Here is an 18,829-nt window from a genome sequence, read left to right as displayed (position 1 = left end):
TTAAATTTGTAGGTGGAACACCTCCGAAAGAATCGAAAACGAATGCTTTATCATTATTTTTGTGGTAACATATCCAATGCGTGCCTGGATTTTCTTGACCGTCCAAGTTGACTACTCCGCATTCTCTTCTTTTAACGCTTGAAGGTAACGAGTCGGACATGAAAACTCCTCTGAAGTGTTTGATTTGTAACGGTTCGATCAGAGATTCAATGTCTCGGTTGGTGAGTGCTGTTGTTTCTTTTTTTTAAACTTCTTCATCACGCCCTTCCCCCCTTTCTTCTCCATGGCCAGGTTGTGACGTTTCTGTTCTTCCAATTCCGTTTTGTTCTTCTTCGAGTCGATGACGGTTTTCGCGATGGCGGCACTTCCGCCAGCCAAACTTCCAACAGCCCCCAATGCTGCTAGGATGGCGGGGATGCTGAATATGAAACCTCCGATCTTTTGCTGTTTCCGCGAACGCTGCAAGCGTCTCAATTGAGGTGTGCTGAGAAGAAATTTCATTCCGTGTCCTTTGCTCAAGCAAGAACGTTTCTTCTCGCGTTGTTTCTTGGTGAGTAACCCATCGAGGGCACCTAGATTTTTAAGATTGGAGTATGGTATCTGGTACACGACACCCTTGGGCTTCATGTTGATGCTCTATGTGTTATTTTTACGGTATGTTATTTATATATATATTCTGAGATTTTTTCTTGTGTAGTTTTTTTTTTTACGGTATGTTATTTATATATTTTCACGGCCTCGCAGTCGTTACACAAATTCTATTACGTGCTTCGTTTTCTTGCCAAGAAGTTCCTTTGTCCCCTTGTACACGATTCGAGTTTTGTTCTCGATTAAAATAGATAGCTTCTCGTCGGATAACATGTTAGCGTATCGATCTGGTAAAAATAGACTGTATTGCGCGTTGAGCAACAGGCGTACCTTGGGACCATACTGGGTAGAAACGATTGAACCGGAAGTTATCGTGTAAGGTTTGTCGACTTCCAATTCCTGAATTTTTACATACTCGACTGACAAATTTAGCATTTGTTTTAATGCTTGGAGATCACTCATTTTTTCAGTCGTCATATCGAAGAGAAAAATTTCAGAGTGTTAGAGAGAAATTTAATTGTTTTTTTCACGATGTGTGTTATTTATATATACCGAAGATTATTTTTTTTCACAATGTGTGTTATTTATATATCAAGTTTTTTTTTTGACACGTATATATATTATTATTTTTTTAACAGGAAGAAAATCCGTGCTTCGGAAAATGCGATGATGTGCGTAATAATATCTTCCGTCTCCTGCTTAGACTTGCGCCAATCTACTGTGTACCGTCTTCTTCCCTGCCTTGCCTCGTGCAATTCATCTAACCTTTCGTTTAATTTTTCCCCCTGCAGCCGAAAGCAGAATGTTGAGATCACCGCACCTCAGGCCGCCGATCTCCCGAAGATGGTCCTTGAGAACCATTTCACAAGGGATGCGAAATTCCGGCGTCGTTCTTGCTATGATTACAAGTTTCCCTACATCCTCACAATCTCCGTTTACTGCGTGTTTAAATATTTTACATAGTAGCTTGGGCGGCAAATCAGTTATACGAGACATGTTTTTTTTTACTCTATGTTATTTATATACCCCACCCCAATTTTTGTTTCGTGTTCATGGCGATGGTGGTACCCAGTGCGGCGACCCGTTCACCCAGCGATGCGTCTCTGCTCACGAACCTTTCGAAAGCTGCGTGCTCTAACTTTCTGTCTGCTTCGTGACGTGCATCCAGATCCGTCTGCGTGGTGTTGTAAGCGATGTCGTGATCTTTGCATGCGGCGTCCAACGGATTCACACCCTTGTCTCCTCTCTCCAATCTTTTCTCGAGTTTGGTACCCGGTCCGCAGTACTGGTAGCCAGGTAGATGCATCTCGAAAGGTAACTTGTTGATGATGTCGTTCACGAGTCCTTTTCCTTCGGCCACGTTCCAGAATCTCGGAGGCAGCGTGTTGATGATTTTGATCAGGTAACCTATGCCCTTGTCGTCGTTCACGATGAAGTTGGAAACTTTCGTGCTGATCATGTCCACGATGCCAACCTTCTCGTTGTAGAAATTACGGTTGCCTGCATTCTCTTCGCCGGCTATCACCAACAATCGGTCCACGAGTTTCCTCACGTCGTCCACCCAAACGAATTCTTTGGGTAACGTGTTGTAGCGTTTGACGCCGCTGCCTGTTTTGACCTGGTTCCAAATCGGTTTGATGAGATTCCTGTACTTCTCGCCGCTGCTCGATTTCACCCTATTCTGCGAGGCGTCGTTGTTCTGGAACAAGGCATCCGTCATGATCAGAATTTCCTTGTAACTCTGGTAATCTTCGTCGGTGTAATCTTTCGGCTGCTTTTTGGCAACGAGTTCCCACAGTCCCACCGTACCCGGATACCTGGTCCAACTATCCTTCTCGCCTAAATTAACTTTAATGTCGTTGCCTTCGAAGGTCACCTTCGATTTCCCAATCTTCCACACCACACCGCCGTCTTCGTTGGTTTCCATGCTAGGATACAATCCGAACACTTCATCCTTGTCGAATTTCCCCGTGCTCAGGTAGTCTCGTGCCAAAGGTCCCAACTCGATTTTATCCGAAGACGACGACGTGCTACCAATGGCTCGACGTCGTGCCGGTGCATCCTTCAGTTCGAACGGCGTCGAAGGAATGCTCGAAATAGGCGTGGGTACAGCGTAACTTTTAGCTGCGAGCGGTACGAGTTCGTTGATCAAATTTTTATTTTGTTCCGTGACACTTTTAATTTCTTTACCTAGACCGCTGATGGCATCGATCACAGGTTGATCCTGACGTTTCTTCTCTTCGTAGAATCCGCGATTCTCGGATTTCCAACCATTGAAGCGTTTCGCGAGGTAATCGCGAAGCTTGAGATTTTCGTCTTCGATTTTTCGTTTCGTCATAACGTTTATTTATATACGTCGTTTCTCACAACGTTGCAACGTTTAGAAAGTCATTGATTTTGTTTCTGTATTTTCCGTCGTTGGGTTTCCTCGTCATGTCGATCGTCGCGAATCCGAAATCGTCACCGTTCCAGCAAGTAGAGCAGCAGCGTTCCAAAAATTGATTGTAGTTCATGTCTCCGCCTACGTAGTCATCGTACGCGTGCTTGAGGTTGGTGTGATCTTGACGAAACAAACATATAAAATTAGCGTTGTCGCGTACTAACTGTTTTGGAATTTTGGAAAACGTTTGAGCTAGGTAGAAGCAATCCATTCCTTTGTGACGACCTTGCGTGAAAAAGTTGCGAATTTCATTTTGATTTTCCAGGATGACGTCGTCGAACACAACAACTGAATTTTCACGACAATCGTCGAGTGGTTTTATTTCCGAGGCGAACGTTGCAATGTCCAGACCATCGTACAGTTTCATCAGTTGCTGGTATTTGGATTGCTCCAAACTTTTCGAGAACACGTACAGGTGCCTGTTCTTCCAATCTAACCAATTCGGTGCGAGGAGAAAATTGTCCACGAGCAGTGTCGTTTTCCCACACCCCGAAGGACCTACGATCAGACAGCGGATGCTGTCGGGAAGCAACTCGCCGTTCTTTTTTTTTCTCGTTTGACTTTCCGGATCCGGTAGACGCTTCACCACGTTCCACGTACTCACAAGATCACTTCGTTCGCGTCGATCCAACTCTTTTCCGGAAGTCCCAGCCATTTGACAAACAGTTTGTCACCTTTCCTACGCAATACTTTCTCGATGAGGTACGTGTCGGGGTGTTTCGTTTTAGAGAGTTCCTCTTCGTAAAATCTTCCTTTCAAAATCTCGCCGCTACTATCTTTTATTATATACGTGTGTCGGTTTCCGGGTAAAACTCGAACCATCGTAAAGAGTTCCGTGCTCCAATTTTTTGTGAATCCCTTCTCGAAGGTGCGTTTGAATTTGCTGATCCTCACCTGGTCTCCAATTTTGTATTTAGCTTTTTTTGTCGTGGGTGTGTACTTTGGACAGTAAACTGTAGAAATTAAACGCTGCTCGTCAGATTTCGTAACGTCAGCTGGCTTCATGCCTATCGTTCTGTGTACCGTATCATTATAGGTGTCGACGAGTTCCGGCAGGATGTCGACCCATTTGTAATTTCCCCGAAGCGTGAATCGTTTCCACATGTGTGTTTTCAAGGTTCGATTGAATCTTTCCACGATGCTGGCTTTGATGTGACTGAAGGTCGAATAATGTCGAATGTCATGTTTTTGAATAAACTTTTGGAATACGGCGTTGTAAAATTCTTTACCGTTGTCCGTTTGCAGAAACCATGGTCGTCTACCGCCGCTTTCGCGAAAAATTAATTTGAATGCTTCCGTGACGCATGTTCCCGTTTTCGCCTTCAAAGGTAGAGCCCATGCGAATTTCGAAAATGTGTCTATGACGGTGAGGAGGTACTTGTTGACCTTGTTCCATTTATGTACGTTTTTCAAATTGCCGCTACTCATCTCCACGAGGTCACTTTGCCAGAGGTCGTCGATGCCCTTGGTTACCACAGCCAAACATTCTTAGTTGCGGCGTGCAGGTTTATGCAATTCTTCGACGATGGCTTGCCTAGACATTTTTTTTAGAGATTACGTTTGAAGAGAAGCACCAGCGTGATGGGATTCAAAGAGGGTGGCACCTCGCTCGTGTTTTGAATGATCAGCTTATCGCCGGCACTCACGTCGAAAACGGTAAGATCTTCGTCTTCGTGTATTTCATATATGTTGCGCGTTTCGTTCCAACGTGCCAGAGGAATGTTTCCTGCTTTCTGGACACCACGATTCGATATTAAGGTCATGGTGGGAACGCTAGCTTTTCTGCCGTGAGACCAGTACGAAAATTCGTTTATCTGAATTGTGCCATCGAGGAGAAACTTGTAGTACGGATGATAAGGATGCAACATGTACAGTTTGTTACCTTCGACGAACGTGGAGATTCTCTGTTGATTGGGAACGCTGTTGATTTCGATGGCTTGCAAGGTGAATAATTTGGCGAATTTAGTGTCGAAGGTGACGAGATTACTGTGAACTTGTCGGAGTTTATTTTCGATGGGCAGCAAATGCTCGATTATGGTATCCATTACGGCAGAAAACGACGGTTTGATTTTCACTTCCACGTTCAACTGCTTGTAGTTTTCGTTGAGTTCTTGCAACTTGGCACCGAAAGAAGCCAGCGTCGATTCCTGCGTGGATTCCAGCACTCCAACTTGATCTCTGATGTTGACGACAATATTCTGAAGGTTCTCGACTTGATTCAATTTCGAGCTCTTCTCGGTAAGATCGTTCACGATGCTTCGCATCTCTGTAAACTGCGTGTGAAGGTCGGCGACGCTCTGCGAAGTGGGCAGCGTCGACACCAGCGAACTAATTTCGTCTCGAATCTGTTCCACGTTCGCCGTTTCCGTTTCTAGTCGTTTCAGCATTCGAGATATGTTTCTTTTCAAAGCGTGCAATTCTTTGGAGGTGGGGAGATTGGCCACCCTACTCTCGAGATCGCTCAATGAGCTTTTGATATCGCTCGAATCGGATAGTGCCGTCACCGCCGTTTTCAATTTTTCCAAATCTTCGCTCGAAGGCACGCTCGTCCGTAACGATTCCAAGTCACCCTGTATGTTGTCGAGTACGTGATGAAAATGAGCGAGATTCGTTTCAACGTTCAAATTTTCTAAATATTCGATCTTCTGCTGAACCGTGCTTAACGTGTCTTGAATGCTCGTCAACGCTCTTGCTTCAGCGTGAATATTTTTAATTTCTTCGTTGATCAATTCCAAGGACGCCTGAAGCGTAGCGATGGTGGTTTGAATGTGTTCGAAATCTCGATACGCCTCCAATTGAATTTTTATGTTCGCGACGCTTTTACCGATGACCTGCAGTTCGTCCGACGATGGTAGGTTCGTCATTGTATCTTCCAAAGTCTGCAACTTGGATTTAATTTCTTCCAACGTGCTGGTAAATTCTTCTTGTAATTTGGAAACGACGACATGCAAGCGTTCTGCGTCTATATCGTTCACGACGGTTTGAAGTTCAGAGAAATTCTTTTCTATTGCGGAAGTTCGTTCTTCGATTTCGAGTTTCAATTTTTCCAAATCTTCATTTTTCGATTGAAATTGCTGTAATTTAGCCAAATCATTTTGAAGCGAATCCACGCTCAACTGTATATTTTGAACGTTGTCGTAAGAAGGTACGTCAACATAATTTTTTATCAGCGTCTTCAGTTCGGAATCGATTTTCAGAATGGGGTCGAGACATTGCGTTTGGAGCGTAGCGATTTCCGACTCTAAACTTTTGTTTAAGGTCTCCTGCAAAGCAATCAAATCGGTCCTCAACTTCTTAACTCGAATGTCCAACATGAGAATCTCTTCTGCGTGGTCTACACGCTTGGTGTTGCCGAAAATGTCGTTAGGCATTTTTGGTTAACGGTTATTTATAATAGGATAGACGATTCGTAATTCTACGAAGAGAGGAATGAGTTTGTCGTAATCTCCGAGAAGTTCCATGTAAAGATAATCTCCTGCAGAAACATCGTACGTAATGTTAGAAAGCATCTTGTCGTGCTTGATTCGAAAAATATTCTTGCCGGTAGAAATTTTGATTTCGCCTGCGTTTTCCGGATTCACGGTGATTTGAAGTTTCCCGTCGATCGGAATTTCGTAGAAATGTAAATTGTTATTAAAAACATAAAACATCTTGCCCACATCGTTATTCAGTTTCGTCCAAATGCTGTTGAGATGAACAATCAGTAAACCATTGAGTTTAGATAACACGGAAGGTAAGAGGTTATTGAAATTTGGCGGTGCAGTCTCCATGTTGATCTGTTTGCGGAAGCCAAAAAGATTCATTGTCCTTGTTAGTTATTTAAGAATACGGTCAAAGTTTTTTTTTTTGTAATGACAGGCAAAGTTTTTTTTTTTGTTTGCTTGTGTCACAATACAGGCGCGCGCGCGCGCGTGTGTGTGCGACACATCGTTCCCGAAAGAGGTTTACAAAGGTCACGATATATAAACATTTGGTCCCAGAGTTGGAAAATTACAATAAGCTGCATTCATCCTTCAAAAATAAGAGAGTGCATTATTTACTCATCACGCTGTGTCAGCGCAACAAATAAATGCGCGGAACGTGGAGAGAAACTGAGTTTTTTTTTTTTTTTTTCAGATTTTGGTGAACCTCAATTAATAAAAATGAGTTTTTTGAGATTTTGGTGAACCCCAAATGAGTAAAATGAGTTTTTGATGTTTTGGTGCTGTTTTCCTCGCTGTGAAACATCGTTAGCGCAATAAATGAGGCACGGAACGTGGAGAGAAAGTGAGTTTTTTGAGGTTTTTTGAACCCCACTTGATGACCGTGAACCCGTCCACCTGCACTACTCAAAGATTTGCGACAACAACAACAACAACAACAACAACAATAATAATAATAAAAATTTATATTATTATTCCCATGCTTCACGGAGAAAAGCACAGCATTCCAAACACACGCATGTTTAAGAGTGAATGCGTTGCAAGTAAACATGGATTCTTGAAAATAAAATATGATGGCAACTATGATATAAAAGAGAAAAAAAATGTTTTGTATCTCAGCTGCAACAATGTTCAACGTTCAACAACTTTCGTATGTGAACAATGTGTATTAACTAAAGAAAGTTTTTGGTTCGTTGCAAGTGGCTAATGCAGACAACGGCTAGGTTGTCATGAATACACAGTTCTATAAATTTATTATTGTTAATAGCATGTATCCAAAATGGGGATCAGAGGGCTCGAACCGCCCCTTCAGGAAATTTTTCAGTTTACACTGCATAAAATTATGTTTTTGTCTTCTTGAATACTGTGACGATAATTTAAGGAAATTCGTAATTATAAAGACGGAGAATGTTCTATATAACCCTGTTGTTGATAATATTGCACGTAAACCTTTCTTGCGCTTTCGGTGTTGTCGCAGCGAACTTTTTGGAAGCTGCACAACAAAGGTAGCGCCACAAGTAGGACGATTCGCTGTAATTTTCAATCTCTGGAAAGCGCGAGAGGGAACGTTATTGAATAAGAGAAGGAGTGGAACTACTGGCAATATTAACGAATCGTTTTATCTGCGGAACGTTCTAGAATATAATGAGGATATAAATATGCGGCTTCAATTTACCGGTTGATCTGTACAACAGAATCGGTTAATGAGACTTCAGAATTTTCAGAGTATGGCAATTCATACAGTCGGCTAGTGATCTGTGAGTGTCCATTGCTTGCTTTGTAAGATCTAGTGATTCGAAAATAAAAAGGACTGAATATCGTAAAGTAACGAAGTCTACTAGTTTGTGTTCAAAGCTGAAGACATGACGACAGCGGAAGTTCCGGAGCAGTGCATCTAGTTCAGGTCGAGAGCCGAAGAGATCGAAGATCTCTCTCTCTAAAGTGAATATTTCAGCGGTTTATTAAAACAGAAATAAGCTTCACAGAGCAACTGAAAATCAAAGTTTTGAGTGATGATTTAGTTGTGCCCGAACAAAATTTCATGTATGCAGTCCGAGAATTTCATGGCATAAAAGAAATAATTTTGTTTAAGCCTACTGGGTTCGCACACACACAAATACGTAACTACCATGAAGGGACAGCCGAAAATTTTATGAATGTCGAGAAGAGAAAGCAAGAAGATGTTGCATATGTAGTTATTTTAACGGAAATTGGAGGCTCTACCAGGACCCGAATCAGGGCTCTGGCATACCATGACATTGCTCTACCAACTGAGCCACCGAGCCACCATTGACTTCGACTGAGTTTGATCTAAAATTAGTGTTGCCCACGGGACGAGACGGGACAGGCTTTTAAAAATTCGAGACGAGACGAGATTGATCATGTGTCCCTTTGACAAACGAATATTTTCGAGACGAGACAGCATTCACAGCATTTCCACGAGACGAGACAGGCCAATGTCTCGTCTCGTGGGCAACACTAGCTAAAATGTATAGGCTACATAGTACATGTTCTGTGTATGTCAAATTGTAAGATTTTACCTGTTTTATTAAGAAGCACAGAAAATAAAGGAGAAAGAAGAAATCTAATGGGCATTCCCATCGGTTGAGGAGACATTTTTCTTCGGTGGTTAATGCGAGCTACCGCTTCGAGGTGACGATGACAGTGGCCTACTAAGGGAGATTTCACACCGTGTTGCCTGAGGATTGATTTCACAAGTCGAACGTTGGTTTGTGAGGCCTTTTGTGTCGCTACGGTGTGAAACGTTTTTGTTGATTGGCTCGTTCCATACGTCATGTACCGCGTATTCCTTCGGTCTGAAATCTACTTAAGTCTTGAAGGTCCAAGTCACAAGGATGGAAAATTAGGGCTTTGTTAAGGTTAGGTGCGAAGGTAGGCGAAAGCACCCTAAAGGATAATATCCAAACTTGCAGGAAGAACGCATTTTACCTAAGTCTCGAATACGAAATGATAAAAACTTCTGGTGAGTTGATTTTAAAAAATGTGTCCGAGATAAAGAATGGCGTACCCAGGATTATCGGTAGGGAGACGGGCTACGAATACTATTTTTGGTAGTTAGTCCTCATTTTGCCATCTTTTCCTGTCTTTGACGTTCCTTTTTTAAGGAATACTGGATCAAATGGGGTTATGACGCCCTTTGGCACGTCACTAGAAATAAATAAGTAAGCATTTGATCATGTTGGGAGACGAAACATTAGATGTGTTGGGAACTGAAGGGTTTTCAGAGACATGAATATGAACAATCTAGTGGGTTTCGGCTTTTATAAGAGCTGCAAACATGGGAGGACAAGACGCAGTAGTGGTGTTCAGGCTCGAATCAGAGAAATATTCGAGAACTGTCTGCGTCCACCTCGTAGCCGACAGTTTGAATCTTGCGTTGTCGAGTGGATTGTCCATCCCGTGCATGGTAACGGCTTCGTAAAATCACGCATACATCATAGATGTGTTGATGCCTGATGAGAAGAAATGGACAAACACACACACTCAGATGGTTCTGCACACAATGTTAATGCATGGAAACAGGTGAGTCGAGTGGTAAAAAACGTTCCGATTTTATGTTCTGATTAAAATGGCAGCCTTAAACAGTGGCAACCATTTAGGGGATAGTTGCTCCCCATTTTTTTGCCTCTTAATCCTAGGCCTTGTCTACCAAGAGAAAGTAAACTTTCCTTGCACCCCCCCCCCCCTGGTTTGGAACCCAATCGCCACCACAGACCTTAAACATACAATTGTGAGATTCTATCTATACCCCTTAATAATATGATGTTCAGCCCCCCCCGAAAGGAATTCCTGGATACGTGCCTGTCTCTAGCCTTCTTAAACCCGAAGGTTCATGGCTGCAGCAACACAGGCCTTCCATCTGTCCCTATCCTGAGCAAGATCTATATACTCTTTTCCATCCCTACCGATTTCCTTTAGGTCCATCTCAACGTTGTCCCTCCATCTTCGTCTTGGCCTTCCTACAGGTCTCTTACCATCAGGTTTCCCAACAACAATCCTGTAAACTCCTCTTTCCTCTCCCATTCGTGCCACATGGCCTGCCCACCTAAGGCTTCTTGATTTAATTATTCTAATAATATCTGGACATGAATACAAATTATTTAGTTCTAAATTATGTAACCTTCCCCACTCACCTGTCTCCTCATCTCTTTTAGGTCCAAATATTTTCCTAAGGATCTTATTTTCAAATACTCTCTATTTATGTTCCTCTTTCAATGTAAGGGACCAAGTTTCACACCCATATAATACTACAGGCAAAATTACTGTTTTGTATATTTTAACTTTTAGTTTCTTAGATATTAAACGAGAAGACAAAAGTTTATGAAGAGAGAAGTAACATGCATTTCCTGAATTAAGCCTACTTTTTATTTCCTCTTTAATATAATTTTCATTTGTTAATATTACTCCTAAGTATTTGAATTTGGAAACTGGTTCAAACGAGATGTTAGCAATAATTAGATTTTGATTATTATCTAACACTTGGTTTCGGCCTGTAAGCATATATTTAGTTTTCTCTTTGTTAACTTCCAAACCTATCTCTTTAGCAGTTTTGAAAAATATTTTAGCATTATTCTTAGTTGTATTTATATCATCCCCTAATAAGTCTACATCATCTGCATAGCCTATGCTAACAACTGAGTCACACCATTTAATTTTAGTCCTTTAGTTTCTTTTACCTTCCTAACAGCATATTCTAAGGCAAAATTAAGAGCAATGGAGATAATGTATCTCCTTCTTTTAACCCATCATGAATTGTAAATTTGTCAGACACATTAATACTCACACGAATTTTACTTTCTGTTTCACTTGTGCATACTTTTATCATACTAACAAGCTTCTTAGGTATTCCAAACTCGACTAATAATGTTATATAATTTATCTCTTTTGACCGAATCATATGCTTTTTTGAAATCAATGAATACCTGACGGACATTTTGATTATATTCCCACTTTTTTCGAGAGTCACTGAGTGATTTCTTTTTTTTGGGGGGGGGTGCAAAATTGAATTTTGCGGTGGCGGTAGCTTACATGGTTTCATATCGAAAGTTCTCAAACAACACTGTAAAGATTCGTGAGAAATCTCCAATACCGCTCTCAAAATCTACCATGCACATGTAGAATAATTTACATCTGGATTGCCTCGCTGTTCTTACCAACAAAATATTTCACAATAGTTAGGCTTATTGTCGTCCGATTTCTAAAATTCAAACGTGCTGTAGTAAACAATAGGGTGGCGGACTGGTGATTGCGTATTCTTGTCGGCCTAGCCTTTGTCTTTATTAGCCGATTACAATGGACCAAGAACTTTCTTTACTTGATGCTCATTATTCACAGGAAAAAAATACATGTTCGTTGAACATTGTTGCAGCAGAAGATACAAAACAAACTTTTTTCTCTTTTAATTCATAGTTGCACTCATATTTTATTTTGAAAAATTCGTGATTATTTTCAAGGCATTCACTCTTAAATATACCGAATGCTGTGCTGTATGAGAATAATAATTCAAATTATTATTATTATTATTGTCGCAGATAATAATAAACTTGCCATTTTTTACCACATAAATTTCCATTATCTTTTCAAAACTCAAGAGGGGGTTTAAAGTCGGTATCCTCCACTTGCGTACGCCACTGATGTTAATATTTCTATGCAGGGGTCCCGGGTTCGAATCCTGGCCTGGGCATGGATGTTTGTAAGTGTCCATTCATCAATTTCATCATATCATCACTCATCCTCATCTTCGCAAACTTAGCCAAAAGTGGCACAAGAAGCGAAGTAAAATAAAGCAATTCAATCAATCAATCAATCATTCATATTTCTATGTTCCACAGATCTTGTATCCCCTGTACGCGCTTCCAAGTGAACAGTGAACACCACGATATCACAGGAAGGAAAGTTCTTGGAGCTTCGACGATGACGTCACAGAATTTTCAGACCGCGAGGGTTGACAAAAGCCTTAGCGCCTTAGCCTTGCAAAAATGGGCTTTCTCAGGCAGAGAACACGACGGAACTTGCCTGCGGGGAGAAGGGACGACTTCTTGCGAAGCATAGAGGACCATGGGACCAGTCGTCCTTGAGCGAGGGAAAGTTGGGGGAGAGACGAATCCATTGACCATAGTTTGATGTCGTGCGTCAACGATTTCTTTAAAAACAACCCCCAAACTCCGTGCTGTCATTTTCCTGCGTGATGTAGGCTTTCTCAGGCCCGTAGCCAGGATTTGTTACTAGGGGGGGCAAAATTAATCAATGAGGGGGCAAATTTTTAATACCTCTTAATTACAGTAGTGTTCAAGGAAAGTCCACACTTATCTTAAAATATATCACACACTAATGCATAAATAAAATAATACTGAGTCAAATGTATAGACAAGTTTCACCATTAACAATAATTATTATTTTTCAGAGATGATACTTTTTTTTTTTATTTCAATGCAAGCTGCCAGTCGCATTCAGTAACGGCTCGTGGATGAAATTATTATGTGCATGGATATTCTATAATTCTACCATGCAATGACTTATTTCATATTAACAATATTTTAACAAATGAACTGAAACATAGCAAGAGCAAAATTTAGAGAAGCTACAGTACTCACTCATTCTTGAAAAATAGAATTCCTATGCTCCTGCTTCCTGAATTCCTGAACTATCACACTTGACACTAATCACATTCTCACATTGTTTCCTAATTAACCCAATAAGTTCTCTATGCACCATGCATCAATGTATCCAAAAAGTAGACATATGAAGGAAACAAAAATTTAGCATCTCAACAGCAACACTTTCAACTTTAATTATACACTTGTCTATTGAAATTTCCTTTACAAGCAACTCCATCAACATCAACAGTCTGTTGTGTTTTGTCACTGTTTCACATTTTCTTGGGGGAAAAAATGTTCAGCTCTTCATGTAATAAATTTGCATTTAACTCGTGCAACATGTTCATCACTTTAATATTAATTCATTCTGCACCAAACACATCCAACGAATATAGTATTATTTTCAACACGAATACAAACAATAGTTTCTTGTGTTCCTTATTACATCATGCCTTAGTTTGTTCTCCAGAATACATAATCAAAACAGCTGCAACCTTCTTGTTCTATTTTTGTTAAAGCAGTGTAAAAATTTGTCCAGGTCAAGGTTTTCAGTTCTCTTCATTTCGAAGGCGAGAAAGGTGAGTTTTGATTGTCGGGTAGTAGACATTGACCTCCTTCTTGGGCTATCTACAGGGTGGCGCACGAAATGATACCCCATTTGTGTTTAGTGTAAAAATTTTAGTAAGCAACATTTTTCAAAATAACATACATTGCAGTGAACATAGCAATGTGGAAAAATGTTTCAATGCAAAACATGCTCAATATGACCACCATTGCACTGCACAACTGTAGTCAAACGAACAGTTAGGTTATTGATCACCCTCCGACACATGTCTTCTGTAATTTCAGTGAAAGCTTGCGTAATTAATGTTCTCAAATCCATGAGATTTTCTGGATGATTTGGAAAAATCCTTTCCTTCAGGAATCCCTACAGGAAATAGTAACAGGGATTAAGGTCTGGACTATTGGGAGGCCAATACTGACCACCATTAAAGCGTTGTGGAAACCTGTTTGAAATGACGCGGAAGTTGAAGATCCCGTGCAAGAAATCCAACACCACATTGGCAGTATGCGGTCTTGCACCATCCTGCATAAACCATTGTGTGTTAAATGGCAAATCCTTCACAAGAAGCTGAGGAATAAATTGATTACGAAGCATGTCCAGGTAAAGCTCACTGTTAACATTTTTATCGAAAGAGAATGGTCCAATGAGTCCATGCGTTGAAATAGCGGCCCACACTGTAATCCTGGGAGAATGGCTTTCCTTTTGATGGAGCACTTGCGGATTGTCGGTAGCCCAAAATCGCATATTTTGTCTATTCACCACTCCGTCCAAGTGAAAGTGAGCATCATCCGAAAACCAGGTATGGTTGATAACATCCATATGTCCCTCAGCCCATTCAGCGAATACCAGTATCCGTTGAATCTTTTCTGGTGTCAGTTTCTGCACAACTGTTATTTTATAGGGGTACAGGTGAAGATCACTTTTGAGAATTCTTTGCAGAGAGCGTCTCGATATACCCTGTTGGGTAGCTGCTTTTCTACAGGACTTACTGGGGCTTCTTTGCATAGCGACCCGTACAGTTTCGATGTTTTCCGGCGTACGGACATTATTCACTCGCGGCCGTTTCGGTTCCAGTAATGTCCCTTGAACCCGCAATTGTTCATGGAGTTTGTGAATTGTTCTCTTGCTTGGAGCCCAACGTGTGTTGAATTGGGCGCGGAAACGTCTCTATGCACCAACAATGCTTTTGGTTTCCGCGAACAATAACACTATTGCTACACGATGTTCTGGCTTGAGCCTTCCTTTGTCAGCCATGCCGCTATACTGGACTGCTAGCGCCACGGTGAAGATTCAGTGAACTACAGCCTCTGGCAGTAAATCTCCATGGATTGAGGTTTCCTAGGAAAAAAATATTTTAAAATTAATACATAAATTTTAATTTCATTCAAAAAGTAAATGGGGTATCATTTCGTGCGCCACCCTGTATATGGGTTAAAACAGAAAATGTAGATTCACACATTGCTGTACTACAAGGAAATGTTCTCACTGTTGCTAGCAACTTGTATGTGTCCTCAAAAGCTGTTCTCTGCTTGTAAACTTCCTGAAATATGCACGGATCATCAAATTTTTGCAAGTAGTTCTTCACAACTTTTACCTCTTCTTTGGAAGGTACACACACACCCAATTCTCGAAGATATTTTAAATTATCATAATCAAGGTTCTCCGCTGCTTCAAGTCCTGTTAACAGTTTTTCATTGCTGGAAAATCTGCGAGCAAGTTCACATACAATAACATCAATCACCGAATAAAATATTCTCTTTAAATTTTCTGAAGAGAAACTTGATCCTATTTTTTCAGTGATGACAAAATCTGAAAATGACGTATTTGCTTTTCGTCTCTTGCATGGAAGCAGAGATGAGAAACTTTCGGAAGTACCATCATGAGCATTCTCATATTTCCTATTTTCTACCTTTATTAGAGTTCTAGATTCTTCTAGAAGCACTTCTAGTGTCTCTTCATTACGTTTGTCAGATATGAAATCAGTAGTTGCCTTGATAATATTAGAACTATCTACTAAACTTGTAGAGTGCGCGTCAAATCTCCTGCATATGACCTTGAACGACTGAACAGCACCAGCGAATCACGGACGTGCAGCGTTGCCTAGTTCAGAAGCTGTTTCACCTCGCTACTAAATCGTGTACCTGGCGCTCGGATATAAATAGATTATTTCAAGTGTCAGTAGTTCAACAGATGGAAAGATAATGAATTTGCGAGTATGTACGAAAAACAAGCGTGATTGTAGCTTATACCGTTCCCTCTGTAGAAGCAATGTTATTATAAACGTATTTGCATTGTATCCTTTTTGCTCTCCCTTCGTTCCTGTTGCATTCTGAAACTTTCCGATTAGCTAAGGGAACAGGGCACGTTCGTTCCCAGTGATGGCAGAAGTTGACGAAGAGGATACCGTCATTGTTCGTTTTTTTTCATGTGTTTAGTGGGTGTGTGCAGCATGTCGTTGAGTAAACCAAGTGGTAGTGATGGCGAGAGAAGAGGGAAAAATTACAGTGTTGTACGAAGCCAGGCACGACAGGTGATTTTTCAGGTGTACATTTTTTTTTTTAAAAAAAAGTGTTCGAGTGACGAACAAAGAAGTAAAATTGACTTTAAGAAGTGCCAGGATCTAACAGCTCAAGCGTGTGGTGTGAATCAAGCTACCGTTTCTCGGATATGTTCGGGGGCAAAACAATGTGGATCGGGGCCTGCTCCAATGTTTCAATAACCTAGACTAGAAAGCACATTAATATACCGAAAAGAACGACAAATTTAGATGACTTTGAAAAAAGACGTAGTTCGTAGAACAGTCTTTGAAATTTACGATCGTGGCGAATTTTCTACTACCAAAAAGATAACGTACTCTTTACGGGACAAAATATCTTACAAAGGCTCTACAACTTCCACCTTGAGAATATTGAAAGAATTATGCAGTCCCTAATCAGGTATGTTCTTTTCTCCCATTATGTTTATTATATGTTATATTATCTAATGTTCCGTGCTCTCCGTGACAAGGCGGTTCGCTCGACCACGCTGTCTCTTTCCGTGTGAGATTTCGACATGGCACCGCTGCAGTGCGCTGCTATTGGCTATCGCCATATGCAGGAGATTTGACGCGCACTATAGTGCGTGATTGAAGACTTTTATTTGCAGGTTCAAGGGCTTCAAGTACCATTTTCATAAGGACTAATATAAATCTGAACTCAAACTTCTTCAGGACATTCAAAAGACCTACACTTTGAACAATGTCTTCTCCATCAAACTGTGTTCGCTGGGATTTTACTTCTTCAAGCGCAGCTAGAATAAGGTCAAAGTTATTGTAAATTATTCTGATCATTTGCAAGTGTCCAGACCACCTCTGAGGCAATAATCGCACCAACTGCTGTCCATTGTATAATCTGTTCACCTTATGACATTTCAGGAAACAATAAAGTGTACCACACTGCTGAAAAAAATGTTGAACACTGTCCTCAAAGTCTGTAGCTTTCATTACAACAAGGTGAAGACGGTGATTGGCACAATGTATGTAAGGAATATTTCGCCCTGCACTTTTCTTTATTAATGCTTGAACTCCGCCTTCACGGCCACTCATAACCGATGCTCCGTCATAGCATTGACTTAACACATTTTGAGTTGAGAGTCCAGAGTCTTCCAGTTCTTTCAGAGTTAAGTCTGCAAACGTTTGTGCATCCAATTTTTCAGAAGACTTCATGCAAAGAAGAGATTCATTTGGCTTGCCATCCTTGACGTAACGAATTCCAATAGCTATCTGCTCACGGTTGTTTTTGTCTTTTGTTCCATCCTCAAGCAAGCTAAACCATGGTACATCAGCTGAAAGAACATCACTTACAATATCTTGTTTAACCATTTCAGCCATAATGCTTATAACTTCATTTTGAATTTCTGGGGATGTATATGTTGCATTTCCTGGCATAATTTTACTAGCTTCTTTGAGCATTTCATCTTTTTTCAAAAACAAACTAAATAAGTTCATAAATAAACTGCGTTCTTCACTTTCCTCCAAGCTGTAATCGCCTCGTAATGGTAATTCATTTACCACTAGAAACTGAATAACCTCTGCAATGGATTTTACGTAGTATCTTCTTTGTTCTAACACACTGCCTTTTAAAAGTATCGAGACAGAGCAACCTTTAGATTCCCTGTTCCTTTTTTCTTGCCACTTCTGCATTGCTTCAAGATGGGAATCTGAAGTGGAATGCTTTGGAAAACCTTTCTCTTTCCTAAGAGCATTTTTCCAGTTCGTAAATCCTCTAACTGTAAAAACATTCTCTTTTGAACCGCATGAGTTAAACTGCCTACATGCATAGCAAAATGCAGCATCCCTGGAAGGTGAATATTCTAGCCATTTATACTGCTTGAACCAGTCCTCTCTAAATCCTCTTCCATCTTTTCTCGGATAGACTTTTAACTTTACTTGTTTTATATCTTCACCTAATGTTGAAATATCACTGGGTACTGACGTGTTATTGTTGTGTGTCGAAAATACTTTCACCTCAGCAAGGAGATGCTCGTTTTCAGATGATGGCGAGGCTGGGCAAAAATCATTAGACACTGTACCTGAGTTTGTGAACTTCTTGCTCCTCACTATGAATTTATCCATCTTTCTCTGAAAAATCAGTCCATTAACACACAGTTGAACTTAATTGGCACTCACGTCGATACTCAATGAAACTGTCATCATGGAGAATTCATGTCATTTATGTAGAACAGTTTGCTCTTGTCCAGAAGTAGTTGGTGGATGAAGCTGCAGCTCATGGATGCAGAAAGTCAGCAGTGAAAACCTCTTTTAGATGGCAACCAAAATTAATTGTCCTGCAAATACCATTTTTTTTAAAGTTCAAACAGGCAGTTTTATAACATTACACAGAATGTTCGACAAACCATATCCAAAGATGTAAAAATAAAAGAACAAAGATCATGCTGCACTTATTGCCATTCAGAAGATATAGTTGTCTATTCACAAGTTCGACAATTAACAAACTGTGTTTAATCACGTTTCAATTTATCTTATTTAAACTATAGCGTTATAAATAGAACTACAAATAAAATCCTTCGTTTTGTATTGATTGTACGCGTATGTAGTAATAGCTTCTCAATGGACAAATGGTAGGCATAGTATGTTCTTGCCAGTCTCTTAGACTTTCCATTCAGCTTATTATTATTCTCATTGTCTATGTTAAAGTTG

The 18,829-nt window shown here is 40.6% G+C and overlaps 1 protein-coding gene across 1 annotated transcript; it reads right to left on the bottom strand.

Annotated features, from left to right (window-relative positions):
* Nucleotides 1-16,858: 16,858 nt before the first annotated feature.
* Nucleotides 16,859-17,500, bottom strand: LOC145983031 (zinc finger protein 862-like; the record flags this gene model as incomplete). The annotated part of the gene is made up of 1 exon (XM_083116314.1): nucleotides 16,859-17,500. A coding segment is annotated over exon 1 (642 nt), but the record flags the coding sequence as incomplete, so codon positions are not given.
* Between the last annotated feature and the right edge of the window lie 1,329 nt (nucleotides 17,501-18,829).

This window comes from Lepisma saccharinum, unplaced genomic scaffold (genome assembly GCF_977018435.1).
Source record: "Lepisma saccharinum unplaced genomic scaffold, izLepSacc3.1 HAP1_SCAFFOLD_567, whole genome shotgun sequence".
Classification (NCBI taxonomy): domain Eukaryota; kingdom Metazoa; phylum Arthropoda; class Insecta; order Zygentoma; family Lepismatidae; genus Lepisma; species Lepisma saccharinum.
Note: the sequence above shows the minus strand (reverse complement) of the source record. Positions and strands in the feature narration are given on the sequence as shown.